The following is a 24258-nucleotide window of genomic DNA, read 5'->3' as shown; positions in this document are numbered from 1 at the left end:
TGCTAAGCCCTGGGTATATAAAAAGAGGAAAAAAGACAGTCCCTGCCCCCAAGAGCTTACAATCTAATGGGAGAAACTACGTGCAAACAGATGTGTACAAAGCAAGCTCTATTCAGGATAAATAGGAAATAATTAAAAGAGGGCAAGAACTGTATGTCTATCTACTTCTGTTTTTATTTCCAGGACTTAGTTGACTTGATTTGACTCATGTGGGAGGAATAACAAGGAGACTAGTGTCACTGAATCATAGGGTACCCGGTAAGAGAGGAGTAGAGTATAAGGTATAAAGTCTAAAAGGAAATAAGTTAAAAGGGAGTACACAGGAAAAAATACCTGTGATAATGAATTTTTCATAAGTGCCAAATGAGTGGTATGGGAATCTAGTGCTGGGGAAATTCAAAGGAAGAAGCACGTCGAGTACTAGTGGTTGTTAAGTAGGTGGGGTGTTATCTGGACTAAAGGATGGAGGATTTTAATAGGTAGAGAAAGTAAGTGAAGGCTTTCTGACAAGAAGAGTTGGATGGCCAGCACAGTGTTTTGGACATAATAGACCTTAATAAATTCTTGTTGGATTAGATTGGATGGAGGTGGGACAAAGTTAAGATGTCTGAGATAAAATGTTGAATTATAACATGTTGTGGTCCCCTGGAGAGCTCAACCATTTCCTTGGCTTCAACTGTAGCCTTTATATTCAGACTATCTAAATCTGTATTCCTCTTTGCCTTTCAGACATGTTCACTTGGCTATTCCATCACTTCCTCTGGCTCCTACGTTCCCACATAAGCTAATCTACTCCTCAGTTTTCTTATCTCTTTCTGTGCCCATTTTCTCAATTATTCACACTAATCCTTGGAGTAGTTTTTTTGATACCTTGACTCCCTTTTCTATTCAGTGAACAAATTCTTTTAATTTGTTCTGTCTGTCTGCACATCTGTCTGCATGTCTGTCTCCTGCCTAAGTATTCTTTTATTTCTACCTCCACACAGACCACCCAAGTCTCGATTTTCTATTCCTTGCTCCTCAACAACTATGACAGTTTCTTGTTAGCAGTTCTTTCTGATTCCCCCTTTCAGTCCATGCATGTGTACTTAAGCTTCTTTAAACATATCTTTCATCATATCATTCTTGCTCAGACTCCAGTTTAGCTTTTAAAACCCCCTATAATCTACGCCAGTCAATGGATCTGATGTTATTTTCCTCTGCTCTGCAAGGTGAAATGCCCATTTCAGTCAAGATGTCTGCTTAGTGACCTCTCTGTTTGCCATACTCAATCCTTCCTTCATATTTACCTGTATGACCTTTGCTTGAGATTTCGATTCTTAGGAGAATGTTTTCTCTATATATCCAGGTTGTATCACACTCTAAGTCAAGTCTCATATCCTCTATGAAACCTGCTTCGACTATCTCTGTTTATAGTGGTCTTCCACTCCCTTCTTGAGCTTAGAGACAGCTAGGTGGTACAGTGGATAGAGTGCTGAGCCTCTTGTCAAGAAGTCCTGAGTTGAGATTTAGCTTCACTCTTTCTGTCTCTGTGACCCTGAGCAAGTCACTTAACATTTGTCCGCTTCAGTTTCCTCATCTGTAAAATGGAGATAATAATAGTACTTACCTCCCAGGGTTGTTGTGAGTCTCAAATGAGAAATCTTTGGAAAATATTTATCCATCAGTGAGCAGTTATTAAATGTTTAATATGTGACAGGCACTGAGACGAAGGATAGACCAAAATCGAACAATCCCTGTTCGTAAGAAGTTTTCATTCTATGGAGGAGACAACTATTGATCGATCAATTTTGTACATGGAAAAATGGTGTATATATTTTTATCTGCATATATATATCTAGATAGATTGCTATGTGCACAAGTAGTTTGTGTACACACACAGGATGAATACAAAGTGACTTATGGAGAAAGAGCACTAGCAGTTGAAGGAGTTGGGTCAGGAAGGGCTTCATTTGAAAGGTGGTTCTTGAGATGAATCTTGAAGAAAGTAAAAGATTCCATTTGTGGAGATTGGGATGGAAAGGTTTATTCCAGGACAGAGATACAGAGATGGGAGATGGAGGTCCAGGTATGAGAAGAAGTAAGAAGACCAGTTTGGCTAGACTATAGGGGTTGGAGATGGGTGGGAAAAGATTAATGTATAATAAATCTGGATAAGATAGGTAGAAGGTAAGCTAATCATAGGAGCTGGTATTATATCCTAAAGATACAATAGTAAAAAGTGGAAAGATCACTGTTTCTGAAGTCAGAAGACCTGGGTTCATATCTTGTTTCTGCTCATTTATTGGTTGTGACCTTGGGTCACTTAACCTCTCTCTGCCTCAGTTTTCTCATTTGTTAAATGAGGGAGTTGGACTAGATCTGACACCCCTTCCAGATCTAGCCAATAGTAAGCCACTGGAGTCCATTGAATAGTGATGTGGTCAGACCTGTGCATTTTGACAGTTGTTTAGAGAGACTTGAGGCAGGGAGATTCAAATTTAGAATATATTTGCACGCAGTTACATGTGGGCTTTGGCTTCTAAAAGAAAAAGATGGGTTTAATTGAATTCAAGGAGAAGATAGCAACTTACCTGTACAAGTTATGTAGTCAAAGTGATGTCGCACTTTTTGATTTTGTTAATGTATTCTTAGTGTTGGCATTATTCATGCTATGCTTTGCTGTAAAATACACTTTGAATGGCCCCTTATCTATGAAGGTAAGACTCACCTATATATTAAAATGTAGTATGAGGCTTAATGTTTTATTAAGCTTAGAAGATGTAAACCAGATAATAACTATCCTTAAAATCTAGAAATGCCTAACTATGCTGTCAGTGACTTTTTAATCTGTCTTGTTAATAATAGATGTTTTGGATGGAGTAGGGGATGCTGAGTTGCATTTAAGCACAAACAAGTGATTGTGTTTTTACTACAGTTGAGGCCAATGCTTTCACCAATGCCCATCTAGGCACTTTGTCCCATTAGGAATCAAGCTGTCTGTACTTGCCTGGGCTTTGCAGGTGCTCTTTACTTTAATGTGCATCACATCTATTTGCTCAGGGAAATTGGCCTTTGAAAGTGTTTTCTGTTGAAACTTGAAGAGCCAGGTGCCTCCAGCAAGAGTGAGGACAGGCTCTGGTTTTAGTAGGCTTTACTGGAAATTTGCTGAACACAATTTGTTAACATGAAGATGGGCTGTGTCTCAGCCAAATGGAATAGAGTATTAGATTATTAAAGCTGTTCCACAAGTTGCCTTTTGAATGTTTCAGTACAGAGTAAGCCTGAGTATCATTACAGTCCTAGTATTATTGCCATACACCTGACTTGGAGCATCTCCCTTTCAGATGTCTTGATTCTTTTGCACATTAGCATGACTTTTGGCTTAGTATTTGGCATGTGCTTCCCCTGACTCAAATTGTTTCTTCAACTGGGCATGACTTAAGAAGCCATTAGAAAAGAAGAATCTCTATTAAAATGTAAGCTCTTTAAGGGAAAGAACTGCTTCACTTTGGGGTCTGTATCCACGTACTTGACAAGCAATCATTATACAATTGTTAAACACCTACTAAGTGCTAGGCACTGTACTAAGCAGTGAGAATACAAAAAGAAGCAGAAGATAGTCTTTCTCCTGAAAAAGCTCATAATTTAATGAGGGAAACAACAAGGAGATAGGTACAGAAAAGCTATATATAGGATGCATAGTAAACACTTAATAAATGCTTTTTTGGGAATGGTATCATTTTCCCCCTTGAAACTAGTCATGGACGATCTCATAATGACTGTCTCAGGAGATGATGCTAGGATATACTATATAGACTTGGTCACTGACTCAGTGACTTTTAAGTGCTTCCCCTCCACCAACTACTTTTTAGTGAAAATTTGAAGTACTACAAAAATGTTAGCTATTTGCTACTGACCCACCATCAAGAGGACATATGTTTTGAGTTTCTTTCCAGTAATATGTCCATGGTTTGCACTGAGTCATCTGCACCATTGTGGCCAATATCTCCTTATAACCATTGGCACATAATTATGAGTCTGTTAGCTGTTGGTAAAATGAATTTTATTTTTTCCAAAACCAACTGACTCATTTAAGGATTAAAGCTCTGGACTAGAGCCTTGTTATCATTAACTCTGTGCTTAGCCCAAACCCACCATTCTTGGCAGTGTCTTGAGTTGTAATTCAGTAAGTTATGTTTTTCTATAGGAAACTTGTATTCCATATGTGTGAATTGTTTATTTTAACAAGAAAAAAGACCCTTTCCCACGGTCCCTTAACTATTAGTATGGCTAGCTAAATGCATTTCAGGGGTCAAGGCTTAGGAATCTGACCTCTGGGGTTTAAAAAGCAAGTTGTCTTGTGGTGGGAAAAATAGGGTAGTTCTCCAGTTGTGTACTCTCTTCTAGAAACACCTGTTAAACATTTTATTTTTGAATCCCATAAGGTACTCTTTTTTTTTTCTGGGGGGGGGGGGGAGACTAGTACTCCCCATTGTGCCACACATAGGTGTGATCCCACTCTAGATTTGGACATAACCTTTGACCTGTTACATTGACTTGGGCCTAGTTGCCTTCTGCTCCAAGGGATCCACCATAATGATATTGAACTTAGTGTGGACACTTAATTAGCTCAGAACTCCCAAGCTCAAGTGACCCACACTCTCAACCTCTCTTATAGCAGTGATGATAGGTATGTGCCACCATGCCTGGCCCATGGCAAACTCTTAAGAGGTCTATTCAATGACTGAGATGTAGTGAGATATGTTTTGCTTTTGGTAGCAAATTATTAAATATTACCAGATTCTAGAGCAGCCATGGACAGAAGTGGGGAAGAAGATAATAAGCATTATGTTGAGAAGGGGTCCACAGGCTTTGTCAGTCTGCCTAGAGGACTCCAACGCACAAGAAAAGGGTGAGGAACCTTCCACTCGACGCTCCTCCATCACACACTAGCACCAGTCAGGTTGGGGAAAAATAACTGAAAGTTCCTTGTTCTGCCCCTTAAGACTAGCCACTCGTCATTATACTTACAGCGTTTACATTTCGGTCCACTTTATTGTTTTTGCATGTGTGTGTCTCTGCTGCAGTACAGGTGTTTCCTTTGTTTTTGTTTTTTATGCTAAGAAGCAGGCCAGTACATGACAGAAGGAACAGGGATGTTCTCTGTGCAATAAATATACCACAGACAGATATTTTTGTTTCTGAAGCCCCAGGGGCATATGGGTCTGTACTGACCTGCATTGAAGACCTACCTATCATTTTCCTTCTCTAGTTGTATCGTTTCTTTGTCTGCCTCATTTTTCAGGTTCTTATTGACACACAGGAAACTTGGAATGCCTTAATTAACTTTAGGTGTGGTTTGTAGATACTCTTAAGTTTACTTAATGTAAGAAAGGAAAAGCTTAGATTTCCCTGAAAGTATTATTTTCTTCTTAAATATTTCGATTTAAAAAGGAAATAAGTTGAAATTAGTGGAGATATCTGTGAATGACATAAATCTTTATAACCTAACTTAAAAGGTTTCGGTCTCTTTGCTCCCTGACCCACCATCTACTGCCCTGCTCGTCAGAGATCTAGAGCTGGGAGTGACCTTAAAGGCCATCCACTTTAACCCTCCTCATTTTATAGTCGACGAAACTGAGGCTCAAAGAGGTTAAGTGATTTACCCAAGGTTACAGAGAGTCAGGAAGAATTCAGATCCATAACAGGTGATCTTTCTGTTGTACCTTACTTCTTCCTTAACATTAGAGCCTGATAGAGATAGGTCAGTTTTGTTCATAAGGGCAAGATGAAAGGTTAAAGATTAACCCAGGGGTGAGGAACCTGCAGCCTCCAGGCCACCTTCTAGGTCCTCAAGAGTGACTCCTTGACTACATTCAAACTTCACTGATCAGATCCCCTTAATAAAAGGATTTATTCTATAAAACTTGAACTCAGTCAAAAGACTACACTCAAAGTCTTAGAAGACCACAGATTCCCCATCACTGGGCCTATTAGAGAATGTTTTTAGATCCAGTCTCTAACTTGGGTGAAACCAAGATTGCAATTCGGCCATATAACATATTGTTTTGGATTTTGATCTCTTATAAACATGGAAGGCACCTCACATTATTGTATAGTCTAGCCTCATTTTATAAACAAAGAAATTGAACCCCAGATCATGCACGTTGACTTGCCCAGCGACTCCATCAGTTCTTGGTGTTGCTAATTTTATTCAGGTGGAGGATTGTTTTTGTCTTTTTTGCTGATATTTATAATTTTTAACATGAAAACAAAGGTAGAGGCATGGGATCCCAAGGTAGGAAGGGACATCAGAGATGCTTTAATTCAACTCAGACCTAAACAATAACCTCCTTTAAAATAACCTGAGAAGTGCTTGTCCAGATTTTGCTTGTAATCTTCTAAGGAGGCTGGACCACTACCTCCTCAGGCAGCTAATTTTACTTTCAGACAGGTTTTGCAGGAAGTTTTCCCATATGCCAGGTAGGAATATGCCTCTCTGACTTTTACTCGTTATTCTTAGCTCTTCCCTTTGTTACCGATCCTAACAAGATCCTCTCTTCTGTCATACCCTCTTTAATCATCCTCTTCTGCAAGTTAAACATTCTCAGTTCCCTTGATCATTTCTTAAAGGGCCCAGCTTTTAGCCTTTTTACCCCCTTCTTTATCCTCCTCAGAACACATTGCATGTCATCTGTCTTTTTGAAAATAGGACATTCAAATGATTCAAAACTGAACTGGTTACTGTAGGTGTGGACTGACCAGAGAAGAGTCCAGGAGAACAGTGATTACCTCATGTTCAGTATACAGTACCTCTTATTTCAGACCAAGAACATATTAGCATTTTGGGGGGGGTTGTCATATCACACTTGCCGAGCTTGGAGTTCACTAAAACCCTGTCTTTTTCAGATGAACTGTTGTCTAGTCACACCTCTTCCATCTTGTACTTGTGAAATTGGTTTTTATTTTGGAATGCAAATATAAACTTGAGTTTAATAGATATGTAGCATAATAGAAGCTGTAGCTTGTGCAGCAGCCACACTCCAGGAAAACTGTCTCTGTAGATGGGATAGACCAGGTTGAGGGTAACCTACACACTGTAAATCTGTTAGTGACTTAGGGGGATATCTACACCAAAAGTGAAGATATCCCCAGGCAGGATGGGTGGATGAGAACAATTTGTTTCAGTGGCCAGGAAGGCCGCTGAAATAGGCACTGTGGAGTTTTTAAAGTTTGGTCAGACATCAAAAACACCAAAGTCATTCACTGCATGCTGGGCTTTTGCCCAGACTTTTGTCTGGCCACTGGACTTTAGTGACTGGAAGAGAGAGTGAAGTCGAAAGACCTCAAGCAACTCTGCCTCACTTAAATCTAGTTCACTCACAAGTCAAGACATTTAATTCAGGTTGTCATTCTAGTTTAAGGTGTCTTAACTTTTTTGTGTGCCATGGATACCACTCTATTGGCAGTTTGATGAAGCTTAAATGCATGAAATAAAATACATAATATTACAACTGTATTTACAAGTGTGTGTATAAAATATGCACACACACACACACACATGCACACAAAATAAAAAAAAACACATTTCACAGTCTCCAGGTTAAGAACAGCTGTTTCTAGATGTTTTTGTTTTCACTCAGCAGTTCAGTGTGCTAAATGCCCCTCCCAGTCTTCTATGCCTTAATCCCAATAATTAAAATATTGATCCACACAGTGCCAACAACAGATCCCTGGAACACTCCGTTAGAGAACTCCTTCTAAATCAGCATCGAACTATTAGTGACTTACAGATCCAGTCATTTACTTACAAGTCCTTCCATCTCTAAGAAGTTTGTTTTGTTTTTGGATGCATATTTTAAAATATGAAATAGCAGAAGGCATCGTAAATATTATTGCTTGTGTTTTTCTTATCTTGCAAGTAGCTCAATAAGATCTGTAAACATGTTATTCTTCATTCAGCAATCATTTATTGAACTCCTTTGTGCAAGGCAATGTACTAGGAACTGGGGACACAAGGATAAAACATAGCCCTTGCCTTCAAAGAGCTTTCTTTCTACTGGAATGAAATTCTTGTTTAATTCCTTAAGGATTAGGTAGGTAGGTATGCTTGCCTCCTTCGTAGATGGAGGAAATGGACTGTAAGGAAAATGATTTGGTCTGAGTCACAATAGGCAGCTGGTAGCTGAGCCAAGCATAAGATTCAGATTTCTTGAATTTCCACTCTAGCAGTACTGAAGACTCCATGTTCACTTCTTTACAGCGGACCCTTTGCATATTTTCCAAATTAATCCTTGTCACACTTTGCTAATCATTACCATTTATGTCAGTTGATTGATACTGTAACTATAGATACTAGATAGATACTAGAACTTTAAGATTCTGTACTGGCACAGGCTTAAAAATGATTTTTCTCTGAGGTTTTAATTATAATTGGAAGAGGAGTGGTGAGGGTGATGCAATGAAGCATATGGATCCTCCAAGTTTGAAGTTGGCTGGGGAAAGGAGGTAGAGGACCAAAATAATCAGTATGACCAACTCAGGAAGATCATGCGGAGATTCTCAGTGTAATGCTGGGAGGTCAGAGTTTATACTGGCATCTACTGAACCATTAAAGAAAAAAGTTTTCCATGTACTTCATCAGTCAAGAAAATGTGAGAAACCAGAATTTCAAATACTTTGCTGATACTAGAGCTGATGCCATGGTCAGCCAGAATTGATAAAGAAGGCCTCCCTTTCTGGCTGTTGGTGAAAGACCTAGTGAAGTCTCAGTTGCCCATGGATGCTGTGTCTGGGCACCGTTCAGATACAAATACCCAGGCATTTTGTTCTTTTTCTCATCCCTTCGTATCACTGTGGCATTTGTGACGTCTTTTCAGGTAGAGGAGAAACAAGTCTCTTCTTAAAGAGGTTCCAAGCCATACAGAAGATGCGAAACGTTAAAAAGCACCACCACTTTGGCAGTCCAAAGCTTCCTGGTTGAAGTTTCAGCTGGGATGCATTACTCAGAAATTCAGAAATTTCTTGGGAGGGCCAGAATTCATCTGATTTCTGTTCTTTTGGTTGAGTCCTTGAGTTGTTTGTAGCATCTCTACTATTTTTACTTCCTTAAGTTAAATTATCCCAGCCAGAGAACATCTTGTAGATCTGCTGTTTTGAAGTTATATTTCAAGCTATGTGTTGTTCATTCATGCAGTGTAAAAAAACAATACAAACAGAAAACCAGCTTGGAAGGTGGCATCCAACAAAGAGCTGTTGCTTTTTGAGGATACCTCCCCAGAAGTCGAATATTGGCTAATTTCTGAAGTCCAGTACAGCTCAGGTCACAGAAATCATTGATGATAAGAGGAATAATAGCTGTCACTTATGGGCAAATCACTTAACTCCCGTTTGCTGTAAAATGGAGATATACTGGAGAAGGAAATGGCAGACCACTCCAGTATCTTTGCCAAGAAAACCCCGTGGAGTCCATGGGGTCACATAGAGTTGAACGCAACCAAACAAATGAAAAACAATGATTGTTTTGAGGAAAGAGGAAAACTTTCTGGGTTTTGCTCAGTGTGTTGCCACTACTAAGAAATTTTAACCTTAAATCTGTTGTTTATAATTTTGTTTGCCATTCAAGACTGTCTAGATGAGTTTTCTTTAGCATGTGAATTACAATTCAGTTTCCATTTACTGTAGTTAGTTGTAACATTCTTTTGCTTCTGTTTACCACACAGTCCACAAAAGATATTTAAAAGAACATTTCCCTTCACTGTGTAGTTGAGATAACTTCTTATAAAGAAGCAAGATTAGTTATTCTAGAATGGTTTCTTTTTTGTTGGTTTGTTTTTTTGGTCTTGATATGGAAATCCTATCCCCTGAATGTTGGGAGGCCAGGAATCCAAGGAAGAATGAATCATTTTGGTAAGCCTCAATGATCTTACTTTAGCCCCCATGTGATTAGGTGCCTTCTTGTCCCACAGACACAGTTGTTTTAGGTGTGCTGGGAGTATTGACACCTCACTTTCTGCATTCTTGATTGGAGAAGTGTCAGTTCTTTGGGCCTAGATTTCTTTGCTTTTCATACTAGAAATATGAAAATAGCTAATGGTTATGTCATTTTGGTGGTGTGGGTGTGAGTGGAGGGAATGGTAAAGAGAGCAGCGAGCTAAGTGTATTTAAACAATTCCTGAATTTCTGGTATGGGGATTATTTGTATTTCTGGGGAGATATTATGGCAGAAAGTACTCAGACATCTGGTTTTGTGGCCATGGCTCTGCTTACTGTTTACCTAAGAAAATAACTGGAAAGAAATGGGGTAACATAGAACCAACTGGAAGACCAGAAACCTGGCCCCAGGAAACAGTAAGAGTCCACTTTATTGCAATAGTAAGAAAGAACACATTCATTTATGTTCCATATCTTCGTTGATTTGGAATTTTTCTGTACCTTATCAAAAACATTCTTAATGGCTGTAATCATTGTATGGCACTGTAGAGGAAGGTGTAGGCGGTTGAAGTGAATTGTACCTCTCCTAGGACATGACTGAAAAGGACATTGTTCTTAATGCAGATATAGATTTGGTTTCTTGACTGTTGCCTGTTAGAGGAAAAATCTCAGTAAACCAAGACGAAGTTAATGGGTTATAAAAATTCAAACATAGTAAAATTGCAAGGAATTAGACTCTACTTCCTGTAAGGGAAAATCAGGTTCAGCCATCATCCTCACCTGTTCACAGTTGTAATCAAGAAAGGTCTTACTTTGATATATATAATGAGCCTCGAAACTATAAATGTCAGTGAAGTCACAGCTAATTAATTTCCTAATTGTTTTTACCTGTGGATCTGTCCAAGTGTGAGCTTTTTAGGTAGGCTATAAGGAGGGGTAGGTTGGTGCTTTGTTTTTATATCCAGTAATTGACATCAAAGGTTTAGTTGTGCTACATTCATGTGGAGGTTAAACTGTCTTTGGCCTCAAAAAAACTAGAGAAAATAGGGTTCTATAATCAACTCAGCAGGGCTTCCTTTAGACGATCAAAAAAGGAATTAAATTTATTTTTAAAAGGTAAACTAGACATTTCCATAATAAAAGCAAAGTGTGTGTAGAAAATAAAGATTACACTGTTGCCCAGCCAATTCACTGTTAGCAATGAAGTATTACAAGTTAGCAGATATTGAATACCACTTTGACCTTTCCTTGCTACTTACTGGAATCACACCCAGCTCAATTCATCTTTTGTCCCTTGTCTTCCAGAATAATAATCAGGTTCTGTGAAATTTTCAGGTTTCACTTAGTTCTTCTTTATTTTCAAAACAAGCTTCTCAGCTCCTTTTTACACTGTAGGCATGCAGTGTCACTGTATTTGCTTACAGGCATTTCTAATGTTCTTTCTGGGTAAATGAGACAATACTCTTTAATAACCTGGGTTCTCAACAGAACTAGGCATTTTGCAACCAAAACAAATTTTTAGCACGGCATACAATTACTCAACACAATGCCTGACACTTAGTAAGAGCTTAATAAATGTTGCTTGACTGATCCAATAGTTAGAGTAGTTAGAGCCCAAGTCAGTAAGGTAGAGCCCAAGCCATGTTAGCATAGTATACCCAACACATAGCACGGTCAATTAGAGCCTAAGCTATTTTCTTCATAGCTATAAGTTGTAAATAAAATACATAAGTTGTATGTAAATAAAAATATAAGTTGTATATAAAATAAAAACTTATTGTATGGTTTAGAGTCCACAGTCACCCTCCAGAGTAGGAAAGGGAAGCAACATTTTGCCCCTTTTCCTGATGGAGAAGAAAATGGCCCTAAAGAACTGAAATGACTTTTCCACAATCATTCATGTAGCTAGAATATCCCAGCTAGAAGGCAGATTTGCTCATTTCAAGTCCAGCCTATGTTCAGTTTTCTATTATGTCATACCATCTCCCCAAATAATCTTATTTTGAGATATCCAGATTAAAATTCATTAATCAGGGGAAATTCCCTGATTGGAATAAACCTTGTTTTCCTTTTCTTAAATTAGTTTCCACTCTGAATAATTAAGCTCCTTAATGTAAATATTCTGTTACTTCTATTTTACTCTTATTTAGGCATATAGATTGCTGTGAAATGCTAAAGGAAGAGATTTGGGTCTCAATATCAGAGACAATCCTTTTCATTCCAAGCATGGAAGGGGTCACCAGGAGCTATGGGAGGTGACAGGGAGAGTTGGCAAAGCTTTCTTCTTCAGTTGTCTCTTTACAATGTGACTTGATTATATGGTCCTAAATATTATGATTTTCCATAACAACTAACATGTTAGAGTAATAATGAAATAAAACACACCCAAAAGGCAAATATCACTGAGTTTGGGGTTTCATCACTGTCTTTGCATGCCATGCTTAAGCATAGAGAATCAAGAGTTGACTTTACTCGTGTGACTGTCAGAGGCTTCTAAAAATAGAAAACAATGCTCTTAAGTCTTAAAAATTCAAAGGGATTCAATGAGACAGGTGTCTATTTGCTTCTATTTGTTGTTACCACATTGGGTCATAAAATATCTAAATTGGGTAGGAGGAGTACCCTCAGTTAAAAAAATTCAGTCAAAAGTTTTCTGTAGAGTGGTGGGAAAATAGATAAGGCTTTGACATTCAGGTACGAGATGTGAAACAGGATCCCAAGGCTGTGTGCCTGCTCTATGGGTAATAGAAGAAGGGACTTTAAAGAGCATCTGATAGGCTGAGCCTTAGCTATGTCATAGTTCTATGTACTGCACATACCAGACAACTGAAGGTTGAAGACGTGGAGTCTAGATACTAGTTTCCAGTTAGTTAAGGGGCAGACCTGTTGTCTGGTTGTGGCCTAGTTAGTTATCTGATGTCAGCTTTATACTTGAGAGAAGAGGAAAAACTCCAGGTATTTCACGTTAGTACATTTACTGTAACTTCTTCTTTATTTTCCTGTAAGCTAGCCTTTTTTGTTGTTGTTGTTTGCTTATTAATAACCAAGTTGAAAATGGATTTTAATAAAGGGTAAGAATGCCATCTATCAAGGGCTGGAGATCCGTTAAAAAAAAAAAAAACAAACATAACCAACTCACAGTTTTGCTTATCGTTTAACTTGAGTTTCACTTTGCGTGGAAATGACCCGCTTTAATCTTGAGACTGGAGATAACTGAACATCAAAGTGTTGATATCACCATCTTTTGTTAACCCGACTTATCGCTAGCTACTCAAGTGGGAAACCATATCAGGTGATTTGTTGGGAGGTGTATAATTTATAAACTACACAGAGCCCTTTTCCTGAGTCACAGAAGTCTTACTGGAGACATTTGTGTGGATGATATTGCAGGCCCCCATTTCTCTGCTTTGGAAATGATATATGATTACAGGGATATGATAATTTGCTGTGTCCTCGGTCAGGTATGCTTCCCAATGGTGAGCGCTAAGAGCTTGCAAGTACATTGTGACCTCATAGCCATTAAACTCTCTTGAGTGCCTGTTTTGTCCCATGCATTGTACCAACACATCTACCATGCCTGACAACATATACAGTGTTCCTCAGCAAAGAGGTGTGTGTGTGTGTGTGTGTGTGTGTGTGTGTGTGTGTGCAACTCTTTTCTGAGGCCAAGTTTGGTCATTATACTTAAGACAGTGTTCAGTTTTTGTTTACCTTGTAGTCATTGTGCATACTGTTTTCCTGATTCTGCTTTTTTAACTGCTTTTGTTAACTGGTATAAGTCTTCCCACGTTTCTCTGAATTTTTCCTTTACATTGTTGTTTTGGGGCAGAAATAATTCCATTATGTTCGTGCACCACAGTTTCTTTTGCCATTACTCATTTGATGGGGAATGCAAGAATGGGAATGTGGTTGGTTTTAATTCACTAGTTTTCAGGCTTCGCTGACTCGTATAAATTGTAGCCAAATTGCTTTTTTTTCTTCTCCAAAGAATTTTAAAGGTATTTCCATTTTGGTATAAAACTGACCCTGTATCTTTAGCTGAAGAATTATAAGGATTAAGCCATTTCCTCTCATTCAGTAAAATTTTAGTTTGGTACTGCAGAATATAATTTTATACTATAAAGTAACACTATATGCTATTAAAATTAACATGACCATTTAAAAGTAAGCAGTTAGGAAATGCTTATCGATTTTGCTTTTGTCTCCTGTTCTTTGCTTCCAGTTTGTTGTTGCCATAAAAGTACCTCTATGATGCATTAAGTTCAAGTTGATTTTTTTGTTGGTTGGTTTGGGTATTTTTTTAAAGAAGCTGTACGGTGTCAGTAAAAAGGCATTGAACAAGATAGTAATTTGGAAACTGATTCTTTTAAGTCTGTCATCAGCTAACCTATGTGATTTTGGGCAAAACAGTTCCCTTCCTCATACCTTCGTTTCTTCTTCTACAAAATTGTTTTGTTAAGTTATTTCTGGCCCTATATGACCCCATTTGGGGTTTTCTTGGCATCGATACTGGAATGGTTTGCCATTTCCTTTTCCATTCTACAAAATTAGGTAGTTGGAATTGATCTTCTGCAAGGTTCCTTCAAACCGTGATTCTGATCACATCTAATGTAGATATGAGAGAAACCGGTATTGTTTCTATTACTATGTCTAATAACCAATTAGTTAATCCATATGCTTATTCTGAATTAAACAAAAATTTATCATGTGACCTTTCTTGTCATGGGAAAGTTTCTTTAACTCCAGACTCAATTCACATTAGTACATTTACTGTAACTTCTCCTTTATTTTCCTGTAAGCTAGCCTTCTCTCTAAGGTCCTCTGCTAAAGTTACACTTCATAATTCTCCTTTAACATCTATTTTTCTTTGCAAGAATTATATAATTAAAGGGCTACTTAGGAAGATAATTCAAGAAGAATTTTTATAGGTTATTTCCATGTTGGCGATAAACTTTTAAGACCCAGTTCTGTTGAGGACATATTTACCTTGTTTAAGTCAAGGGATTCTTGCCAGGACCCCACCCCTTGTGGGAGAAGCTGAGACACTGTAGGGAGATCTTAATATTTGTTAAGATGTGGCTATACAGTGAGCTGTAGCCCTGCAACAATGGGACAAGTTTGATTCGTAGCAGGGCTTCATGATGAGAACAGGGGTACTTGCCTGGTGCTTGTCCAAGCTCAGAGAACACCTGGTGCTGGTTAAAGCATGACAATAATTATGTGATTTTGCTGGGGCTGAGATCATCCAGAGGATAAGCACAAAGGATTGTTGTTATGCCAAGTTCAGGGCACAGCTTGCTTGCTCTCTTGATAATATTATGCTTGCTCTGACTTTTGTAAAGTTACTTTCTTCACAAACATGAGAGAAGGGGTTTGGGAAGCTAAATGACTTTTTTCTGCTCATAGCACTAATGGGTGACACAAGTAGGATTTGAAATCAAGTCTTTTGATCCCAAGGACAGATCTTTATTCACTGTGTTACTGTCTTATGCTAGAGTTAAAATTTCCCTTAAACTAATAATATTAACTTTAAAAATGCTGCTTTATAAGTAGCTCGTGCTGGGAATATGTGTGTTGTTATTGCCTTGGGGAGACTAATTCTTTGCATTTGCCTACTTGAAACTTTTTAGAAATCAATGCATCTCCCATCTCCATACCTTTTCACTGGCTGCCCCCAGCCCCTGCTTGGAATGTCTCCTCTTCTCATCTCTACCTCTTGGCTTCCTTCAAATGTTGGCTAAAATTCCACCTTCTACAGAAACCTTCCTTGATCTCTCTGAAAGCTAGTGTCTTCTCTTTGTGATCATCTCCAATTTATGAAGTATATATCTTGTTTGTATATGACTGCCTATTGTCTCCCCTATTAGATTGTGAGTTCTTGAGGATAGAGAGTCTTTTGCCTTTCTTTATATCACATTGCAGATGCTTAATAAATGCTTGGTGACTTGTTCCTTACTATTAATATCTTATTTAGCATGTGATTGTGGGAGAGGGAGAGGACTGAGGAGGGCCAGTGAACCAGGATTCAAATTGTCTCCTTAATAATCATAACAATAATAGTTAGCAATTACATGAGGTAGATTTGCAAAATACTTTACAGATAGTATTTGGCCTCCACAATGAGCCTGGGAGGTAGGTACTATTATTATTCCTATTTTATATCTGAGGAAGCTGAAGCAGCAAGTTGACTACCAATGTGATACCCACAGTAGCCGCTATGGATAGGCAGGCGTATTTTCAGGGTAAATTTGCAAAATATACACTCTCTTCCTCAAAGACGAAACCAAGATATTTATTCATGATAAAAGCCAATTCCACCATGGTAATACAACAGAACTTGTACACATTGCCAATAAAGGGAGCAGGGCCATCCCCAAGCCTTCTCTCTGTCAGACCTTCCCACAAACAAGCTCCCTTAGGCACAGTCATTCCCTCTCTCACTCATGCTAGCTGCTCTGCTTTGCTTCTCTCTCTCTCTCTCTCTCTCTCTCTCTCTCTCTCTCTCTCTCTCTCTGTTCTACCTCACTCTGTCTTCCTGTTCCACCCATTTGGCAAGCTCCCCCCACCATCATCTCCATGTGACTCAGGCTGTGGCCTGGGCCAAAGCTCAGAGCAGGTCACATCTGCCTATTAAAGATCAGAGAAGATCTTCAAATTCCCATATCATTACAGTGACCAGCCCAGGGTAACACAAAAAGTTAGTGTTTGAAGCTGGATTTGAACTCAGGTCTTCCTTTCTCCAGTCAGTGCTTTTTCCATTGTACTACCCAATTGCCTCTGCCATTTACTACCTAGAGATGACCCTTGGACAGGTCTCCTAATCTTCCTGACCCCTCAGCTTTATTATCTATTTAAAACAGGAATTGGCAGGATGAGTTGGAAATTTATATAGAACAGGATTCCAGTGATCCTGTTCCAGCCCTTCAGGGCTTAGAATTCTTAAATTCAATTTTAAAAAGCTACCTTCCAAATCCCTGCTCTTGAACAAATTGTTTTCCAGAAAATTCCGTAGAATGAATATGGCAAACAGATGAAAATTTAGAATGGCAGCAGTGTAATTAGTGATCATTAGCTTGATTTATTAGTATGGAAATGTGAATGAAGAGATTTCTAATGATTCTCTGTTTCTTTTGATAGGGTTGGATGATTGTCTCCAGCAGTATGTCCATAAATTTGAACGGGAGAAAATTAATGGTGAACAGCTCTTGCAGATTTCCCACCAGGATCTCGAGGAACTGGGTGTCACCCGAATTGGACACCAGGAACTTGTATTGGAGGCTGTGGATCTTCTCTGTGCATTGGTTAGTTACCTTGTTTAAAACATACATGCGCGCACACACACATATCTACAAATAGAAATATTTTGGGGAAAAAAAAAACCCATAGGACTATAATTTTTGTTCTTCCAAAACCAGATCTACCATCTTTTCCCTATCTGAAGCTTGGCTTATGCCAAGGAAATAGTTTATAAAGGGGGAAGGGAAAGAGAGAGAAGGGAATAGGAATTTACATGGTACCTACTTTGTGGCAGGCACTGTGATAAGTGCTTTTTACCAATATTCCATTTGATCCTCACAACAGCTTGAGGAGATAGGTACTGTTATTATATCTGTTTTACAGTTGAGGAAACTGAGATTAATTGACTTGCCTAGGGTCAAGTAGCTGGTAAATGTCTGAGGTCACATTTGAACTCAGGTTTTTGAAACTGCAGGCCCAGTTCTCTATGCACTGCAAATGAATTGTTTCTTGGCGGTAAATTCATATTTTCTTGACTAACATAGAGTAGAAAAGTAGCAATGAGTCTTTATTTTTGTGTAGGTGTCTTTCTGGCATGGATGTTTAATGGACTAGCAGACAATAGTTGCTATTTGATATTTTATAATTTCCTACTGGAAAGGGACCTTGGAAATCACTCCTCTCTGTTGTACAGATGTAGAAACTGGGGCCAAAAATATGTAAGTCATCTCATGCCAGTCACCAAGGTTAGTGGTCAGAACTGAGATTTGAGCCCTGCTTTTCTGACTTCAACTCCAGTGATCTATGGAGAGCCCAAAACCTAAGCTCTTTGAAGTGGCCACATTTTTAATATGTAGTATGGGGAATTCTGGAGGGAGTCCTTGAGGTGTTGACTTCATTAGTCTGGGGAGACTACCACCATTATTACCTAATCAGCAATTTATAATCTTAGTTACCTGGGGCAAAGTTAAATGTTTTGCTCATGGTTTTACAGCTAGTATGTACCAGAGGTACATACTCTCAGGTCTAACTGACTCTATAACTGGCCTTCAATCAGCCAGCATTTGTTAAGCATCTGCTGTATGTCAGGTACCATGCTAAGAGCTGGGGATACAAAAAGGGATAAAAGACAACCCCTGCTCTCAAAGACCTTACGCTCTATTGGGGGAGACAGCTTGCAAACAAATATATACCAAGCAAGGTATATTCAGGATAAATAGGAAATAATTAAGAGAGGGAAGGCACTGGAATTAACAGGGGTTATGGAAGACTTTCTGTAGAAGGTGGGAGTTTTGTTGGGTCTTAAAGGAAGCTAGGGAAGTCAGTTGTTGGAGGGGAGGAAAGTGAGCATTGGGAACAGCCAGAGAAAATGCTGGGAGCTAGAACATGGAGTATCTTGTTGGTGGAATAACCATCTTAATATGTCACATTGCTTTTTGATAATGAAGACAATAACATCAAAAACTTTATATAATCCACAAAAATGGTCAAAGTAGTGAATTTAAAAATACCTAGCACTACAAACATCAAAGTAATTTACTTTTTAAAAAGGTTTTTTGATATTAACTGAACTTTAACAATAATATTGGGCAGCTAGGTGGCTCAGTGGATAGGGTGCTAGACCTGGAGTCAAGAAGGACCTGAGTTCAGTTCTTACCTCAGACACTTGTTATAGTTCCGTGACATTGGACGAATTTCTTAACCCTATTCAGTTTCCTCATTGGTAAAATGAGCTGGAGAATGAAATGATGAACTCCTTCAGTATCATTGCCAAGAAAACCCCAGATGAGGTCATGAAGAGTAAGACACAATTGAAAAACGACAAAAAAGAATAATATAGTCACTTAATAATGATTTCTTGTTACTTGGTTGGTTTTTGCATCTCTTGATCGCTGAAGTGGTAGAAAATGAAGAAATCTCAGCCTTACCTGCGTATTACCTGATTTTGTCCAGTCCTAAAACTAGTGAATTAAAACTAATCACATTTTTGTTTTTCCACTAAATTTGTAATTACATTTGTGAGGAAGCATTTAAATTTTTTTTTACCACCACCTTCTAAGAACACAATCAAATAAATATGCCAAAAGAAACCTCCTTAGCCTTTAAGAGAGAGAGTCAAATAATTAACAAGCAAAAAAAGTGTTTTTTGACTGTTCCTGGCCTTATTGAAGTTCCACCTTTGCCTCTGTTTTTCCTGCCTTTAAAGACAAGTCAACAAACATTTTTAGACACCTACGATGCGGCCAGGTACTGTGCTAAACATTGGGAAAGGAAGTGAGCATTTCATAAGCTCCTAATATGTGCCAGGTACTCTGCTAAGTGCTTTATAAATCTTAATTAACTCATTTGATCCTTACAACAACCTTGGGAGGTAGGTGCTATTATTATTTCCATTTTACAGTTGAAGAAACTGAGTCAGATGAAGTTTAAGTGACTTACTAACCCAAGGTTACACAGCTAGTTAGTGTCAGAGACCAGATTTATTAATTCAGATCTTTTTGACTCCACGTCTAGCACTCTATCTGCTGTGCCACCTAGCTTCCCTCCTAGATAGCGAAGGATGCAAAGAAAAGCAAAAGATGTCTTTGCCTTCTAGTTCACAATCAGATATTTCAAAGAATAATTGGTGTTTATTTGATAACAAACTATAGCTCTGGTTCTTTGAATTTTTTCCCCAGCATCACCTTGAGCAGTTTCCTGTACTTCCTTGTAGACTTCATAGCTGTGGCAGCAAATATTCCATCACATTAATATATGTAGGAGTATTTCACATATAAATGGTTCCGTTGAGTGTGGAATCAAAGTTGCCTTTGACAATGTCATGTTATGGATGTGATTTCTTTAAAAGTCCTGGTTCGGACAAATTTGAGAGCATTCAAACTGTGTTTGTAATGCCGGGAAGTGGTGCCAGAAGTGTATACGATTACATCACGGAGAATGGTGGGAAAGAATGCTCTCTCGATTATTTTGCCATGGCTGGTCTAAGTTCCATTGATTATGTAACACTTGCTGCATTGTCTGCATTCTTAAAATGGACAGAATCCCGTCTTCCCCTCTGAAATGCACTGCCCTTGTTTAGGAAAAAAAAATGGTGAATTTATTTGTAGTTGATAAATGAGCTGCCACGAGGGAGACACTGTAGCCAAGTGATTTGAGTGTTGGTTTGGGAGTCAAAATCTTTGAATTTTAATTCTCACTGACAGTGATTCACTTTGTGACCTTCAGGGGACATTATGGGGTCTGTTTTCTCCATCAGTATTGTTAACACTCACCTTAGACATGGTTGTGTGTCTGAATGTTTAAAAACTTTGCTTTCCTATGTGTGTGTGTGTTCTATAAGAGTCCTGCCACTTACCACACATTCAAATCAGATGCTATTATTTTCAAAGAAGGGATATTACTTTTAGCTGGGGTATGGGAAGGATTTAAAAAAAAATACAGACTGAAGAAATTACCTTATAATGTGATCTAGTAAAATCTTCATTTAAATTTCTCAAATTTGGGTTGTCTTTTTCATTTATGGTGTCAAAGGAAGGACAGATAAATTAGCCTGGAATACTATTTGTCTGATGCACCAAGAAATGAAAGGAAGGATGGGCAGTCCTGTGAGCACACAGTCTGTACATTAAGTGAAATAATGGATGTGACAGCTACCTCAGGGCATTCTTTTTTCTTCTCCTCTCCCTTACCTCTTAAAATATTAGAATAGAATGAACAAAACTGGAGACATGCCAGATCCCAAAGCTATGCTTTATCTCCTACAATTTCCTCCTAATTTCCTTAGTAGACAAAGTTTTGACCTCAGACCCATTTCTGGAAATGCTTTCTGCAGCAGAGTTCCAGTTAATGCATTAGACAGAAACTTCATGTGGTGTAGCTGAAATCAAGTGCTTGGGGTGGGGGGGTGGCGAGACTGTTTGGAGTCTTTGGTTTCAGATTAAACTGGACTTTTATAAGAATAATTGTTCCATTTTTAATCAGTGATGGAATGCCTTTTTTTTTTTTTTGCCATGGCATTCATCTATTTTCTTTTTAATATTCTTAATTCAGTCCTAACTTAAATAGCATTTCCTCTCTTTTGTGTTAGGAAGCCTTTAGCTCTGTTGGTACATCAATGGCAACATGGAGTAGTGAAGGGTGGGTGGAATGTGGGTGGGACTCAGGAAGATTTAGGTTTGAATTCTGTCCCAGATACTTATGACATTTGCAACTCTAGGCAAGTCACTTAACCTGCTCTGGGCCTCAGTTTTCTCATCTATAAAATACAGAAGCTGGACTCACAGACCTCTTCAGTCCCTTCCTTCTCTAAAATCTAAAATCTATCATGCCATGATTCAGTGAATTGCAACTCATGTTATCTTATTTAATACTACTTGAAACTCTGAATTCTTGAGGGTTATGCCAGCTAACCAGAAAGACTTTTGAGGATATGGGCCTGCTGAGGACAAGCTTAGCTAAATTTGGAGAATCACTTCATTATTCAAAAGTTGTTTTCCAAGTGATGGATGTTTTTCGTCCACCAGGAATTCATGAATAGTCTTTTAGTGTGTGGGACATTTGTTGTTTTTGTTGATGAGGTTGAGGGAGTAACCACATGGAAATCAGGATGATGAATAACCCTTCTTTCCAGCAAATATCTTACTTACCTGACTGCTCCTTCACCATCTCCTTATCCATATAGCCTAACTATATCCATATAGCCCTACCCTAACTATGGTTGGAACCCAAGATTCTGTCCTAGATTTCTCTCCCTTTCTCCCTCTCTTTCTCACTCTTTTTCTCTTCCTTTCTTTCTTCCTTCCTTCCTCCCCCTCTTTCTCCCTTCCTTACCTCTTTCCTCTATCTTTCCCTCTCTCCCCCTCTTCTTCCCCTCACCTCTCCCTCCCCTTTTTTTCCCTCTTCCTCTCTCTCCCTCTCCACTCTCCCACCTCCTAACCCTCCCTCTAGCAACTGTGATTGACTCTTGTTGGCAACCACTCGACTCTCATCGGTTAAGCTATCATGTTTATGTAGATAACTCACAGATATGTCTATCTCCAGCCCCAACCACTCCCTTGAGCTTTGTCCCATATCACTGATTGCCTATTGGACATTTCAAGCTAGATGTCTTGGAAACATTTCAAACTCCACAAGTCCAAAACTGAAGTAATTATCTCCCTCCTCCCCCCCTCTCCCCAACCTTCCACCTTCCCAGTTGTATTGAAGGCACTACTTACTATCCTTTCCCAGACTGCAAACCATGTCATTATTCGTGACTCCTTACTCTCATAGCCAATCAGTTACCATGCCTTTCTGTTTTCCCTTGTATGACTTCTCCTGTATCTGACCCCTTCTCTTTGTTTCTATAGCTACCACCTTGGTTCAGGCCCCACTCACTTCCTGACTAGACTGTTACAAGTTTCCTAGTTCATCACCCTGCCTCAAGTCTTCCCAAGAATCCATTCTACACACTGCTGCCAAAGCAATGCATATGAAACTGTGGAACTCTCCTCTTCAGCCAACTTCATTGTCTCCCTACTGCCTTTAGGATCAAATACAAATATCTGTTCAGCTTTTAGAGCTCAACTATGTGAGTGAAAGATCTTCCCCCCTCATTAATAGGCCCTTAGGTGAAGCCCATTAAGGGAAGCTTGATTAGGGGAGGCTTATTTTGTAGGAAGGCCCACACCTTTTGTTAATTAATGAGGCACTAGGTCAGGAGGGTCTGATGCCCTCTGATGCTGAAAGGTGTATACATGCTTTGCTTTGAGGGCTTACTCTTTGGAAGAAGGTTCATGTGATATGACCAGATGAGACTCCTTAGCTGTTAAGGAGCCACTCCCTCTTCCCTCATCCCCAGCTTTGAAAACCCAGGTGTCAGTTCTTCTCTCTCAGGTAATGTGTGTATGTAATGATCATACAATTGGATCTGTTTGTTGATCTGTGATGTATGTATTTCTTATGGTCAGACAGTTAAAAGCCCTATCTGTTGGTCTTTATTTCCTCCGTTAGTATTTTCTCTGTTGGTATATGTGATTAAAGAAGGTTGCTGACCCCTCAAAAATTGCTTTCCTTTTAGAAGAGCAGATCTAAGAACCTGTGCTAGCTGGCTATCCTGGATGTGTCAGGGTGCTTGCTGCTACACCAACACACTTGGAATCCAGCCTTTCTTTATAATCTCAGTGTACATAACTCTCTTTCCAGCATTCTGTGATGGCCAGCCTGGGTGGCCTTCTTTGTTCCTCACACACAAAACTCCATCTGCCATCCCTGTGCCTTTGTAGTGGCTGTCCACCATGCCTGGAACCCACTCCCTCCTTACCTCCTTCTCAAAATCACTTTCTTCCTTAAATATATAGCCCAAACACCATTTTCTGCATGAATGCCTTTCTTGATCTATCTAAATGCTAGTGACTTCCATCCCCCAACTACCTTATGTTTAACTACTTTGTATATATTTGCATTTATTTAACTTATATCTATGTATGTATTTTATCTGTAACTGTTACCTTCCTCATTAGAACCTAAGCACGTTGTGAATAGAGATTGTTTTATTCTTTGTACTTTTGGGCAGTTAGGTGGCAAAATGGGTAGAGTGCTAGGCCTGGCATCAGGAAGACCCCCTGTATGCCTCAGTTTCCCCATCTGTAAAATGAAGATAATAGCAGCACCTACCTCCCAGGAGTGGTGTGAGGATCAAATAAAATAATTGTAAAGTGCTTAGTATTGTGCTATCCAGGCACAGAGTAAGTGCTGTATAAACGTTAGCTAGTAGTAGTAGTAGTGGTAGTGGGGGTGGTGCTAGTATCAGTATCTATAGCACCTAACTCACTGCCTGGCACGTAATAAATAGTAAATACTTGATTGAATCTTCTTGACCTTGAAGGTGAAAGCTTTCCTGAGCCAGCCAATTGTTAATGCCCTCCCTCCCAAACTAGTTTGTTTTTCATTTGTATTCACTTTATGCTTTCAATATTTTTATATGCAGTTGCTGTCTTTGTTCGAAAGCAAACTTTTTGAGTAGGGAATGTTTTTTTTCCCCCTCAAAAAACTTGCTCCCGCATAGTAGGCATAATAAAGACTTGTTGATCGATTGATGTGCATCTGTGATTCCATTCTAGTAGAAAT

The 24258-nt window shown here is 38.9% G+C and overlaps 1 protein-coding gene across 4 annotated transcripts in view; it reads left to right on the top strand.

The window, feature by feature from the left end:
• CNKSR3 (CNKSR family member 3) overlaps nucleotides 1-24258 on the top strand; it is a 107972-nt gene that overhangs the window by 36246 nt on the left and 47468 nt on the right. The window contains exons 1-2 of one of the 4 annotated variants that reach the window (XM_072643744.1): nucleotides 12049-12870; nucleotides 17053-17216. Coding sequence is in view for 2 of the 4 variants with exons in the window: in XM_072643740.1 (XP_072499841.1) it covers nucleotides 13465-13525; nucleotides 17053-17216 (225 nt within the window). In the remaining 2 variants the exon portion in view is untranslated. Of the gene's footprint in view, nucleotides 1-12048; nucleotides 12880-12951; nucleotides 13526-17052; nucleotides 17217-24258 lie in introns of those variants that run through there. The other 3 variants (XM_072643743.1, XM_072643740.1, XM_072643741.1) reach the window with 3 other exon arrangements.

Source organism: Notamacropus eugenii, chromosome 2 (genome assembly GCF_028372415.1).
Source record: "Notamacropus eugenii isolate mMacEug1 chromosome 2, mMacEug1.pri_v2, whole genome shotgun sequence".
Classification (NCBI taxonomy): Eukaryota; Metazoa; Chordata; class Mammalia; order Diprotodontia; family Macropodidae; genus Notamacropus; species Notamacropus eugenii.
Note: the sequence above shows the minus strand (reverse complement) of the source record. Positions and strands in the feature narration are given on the sequence as shown.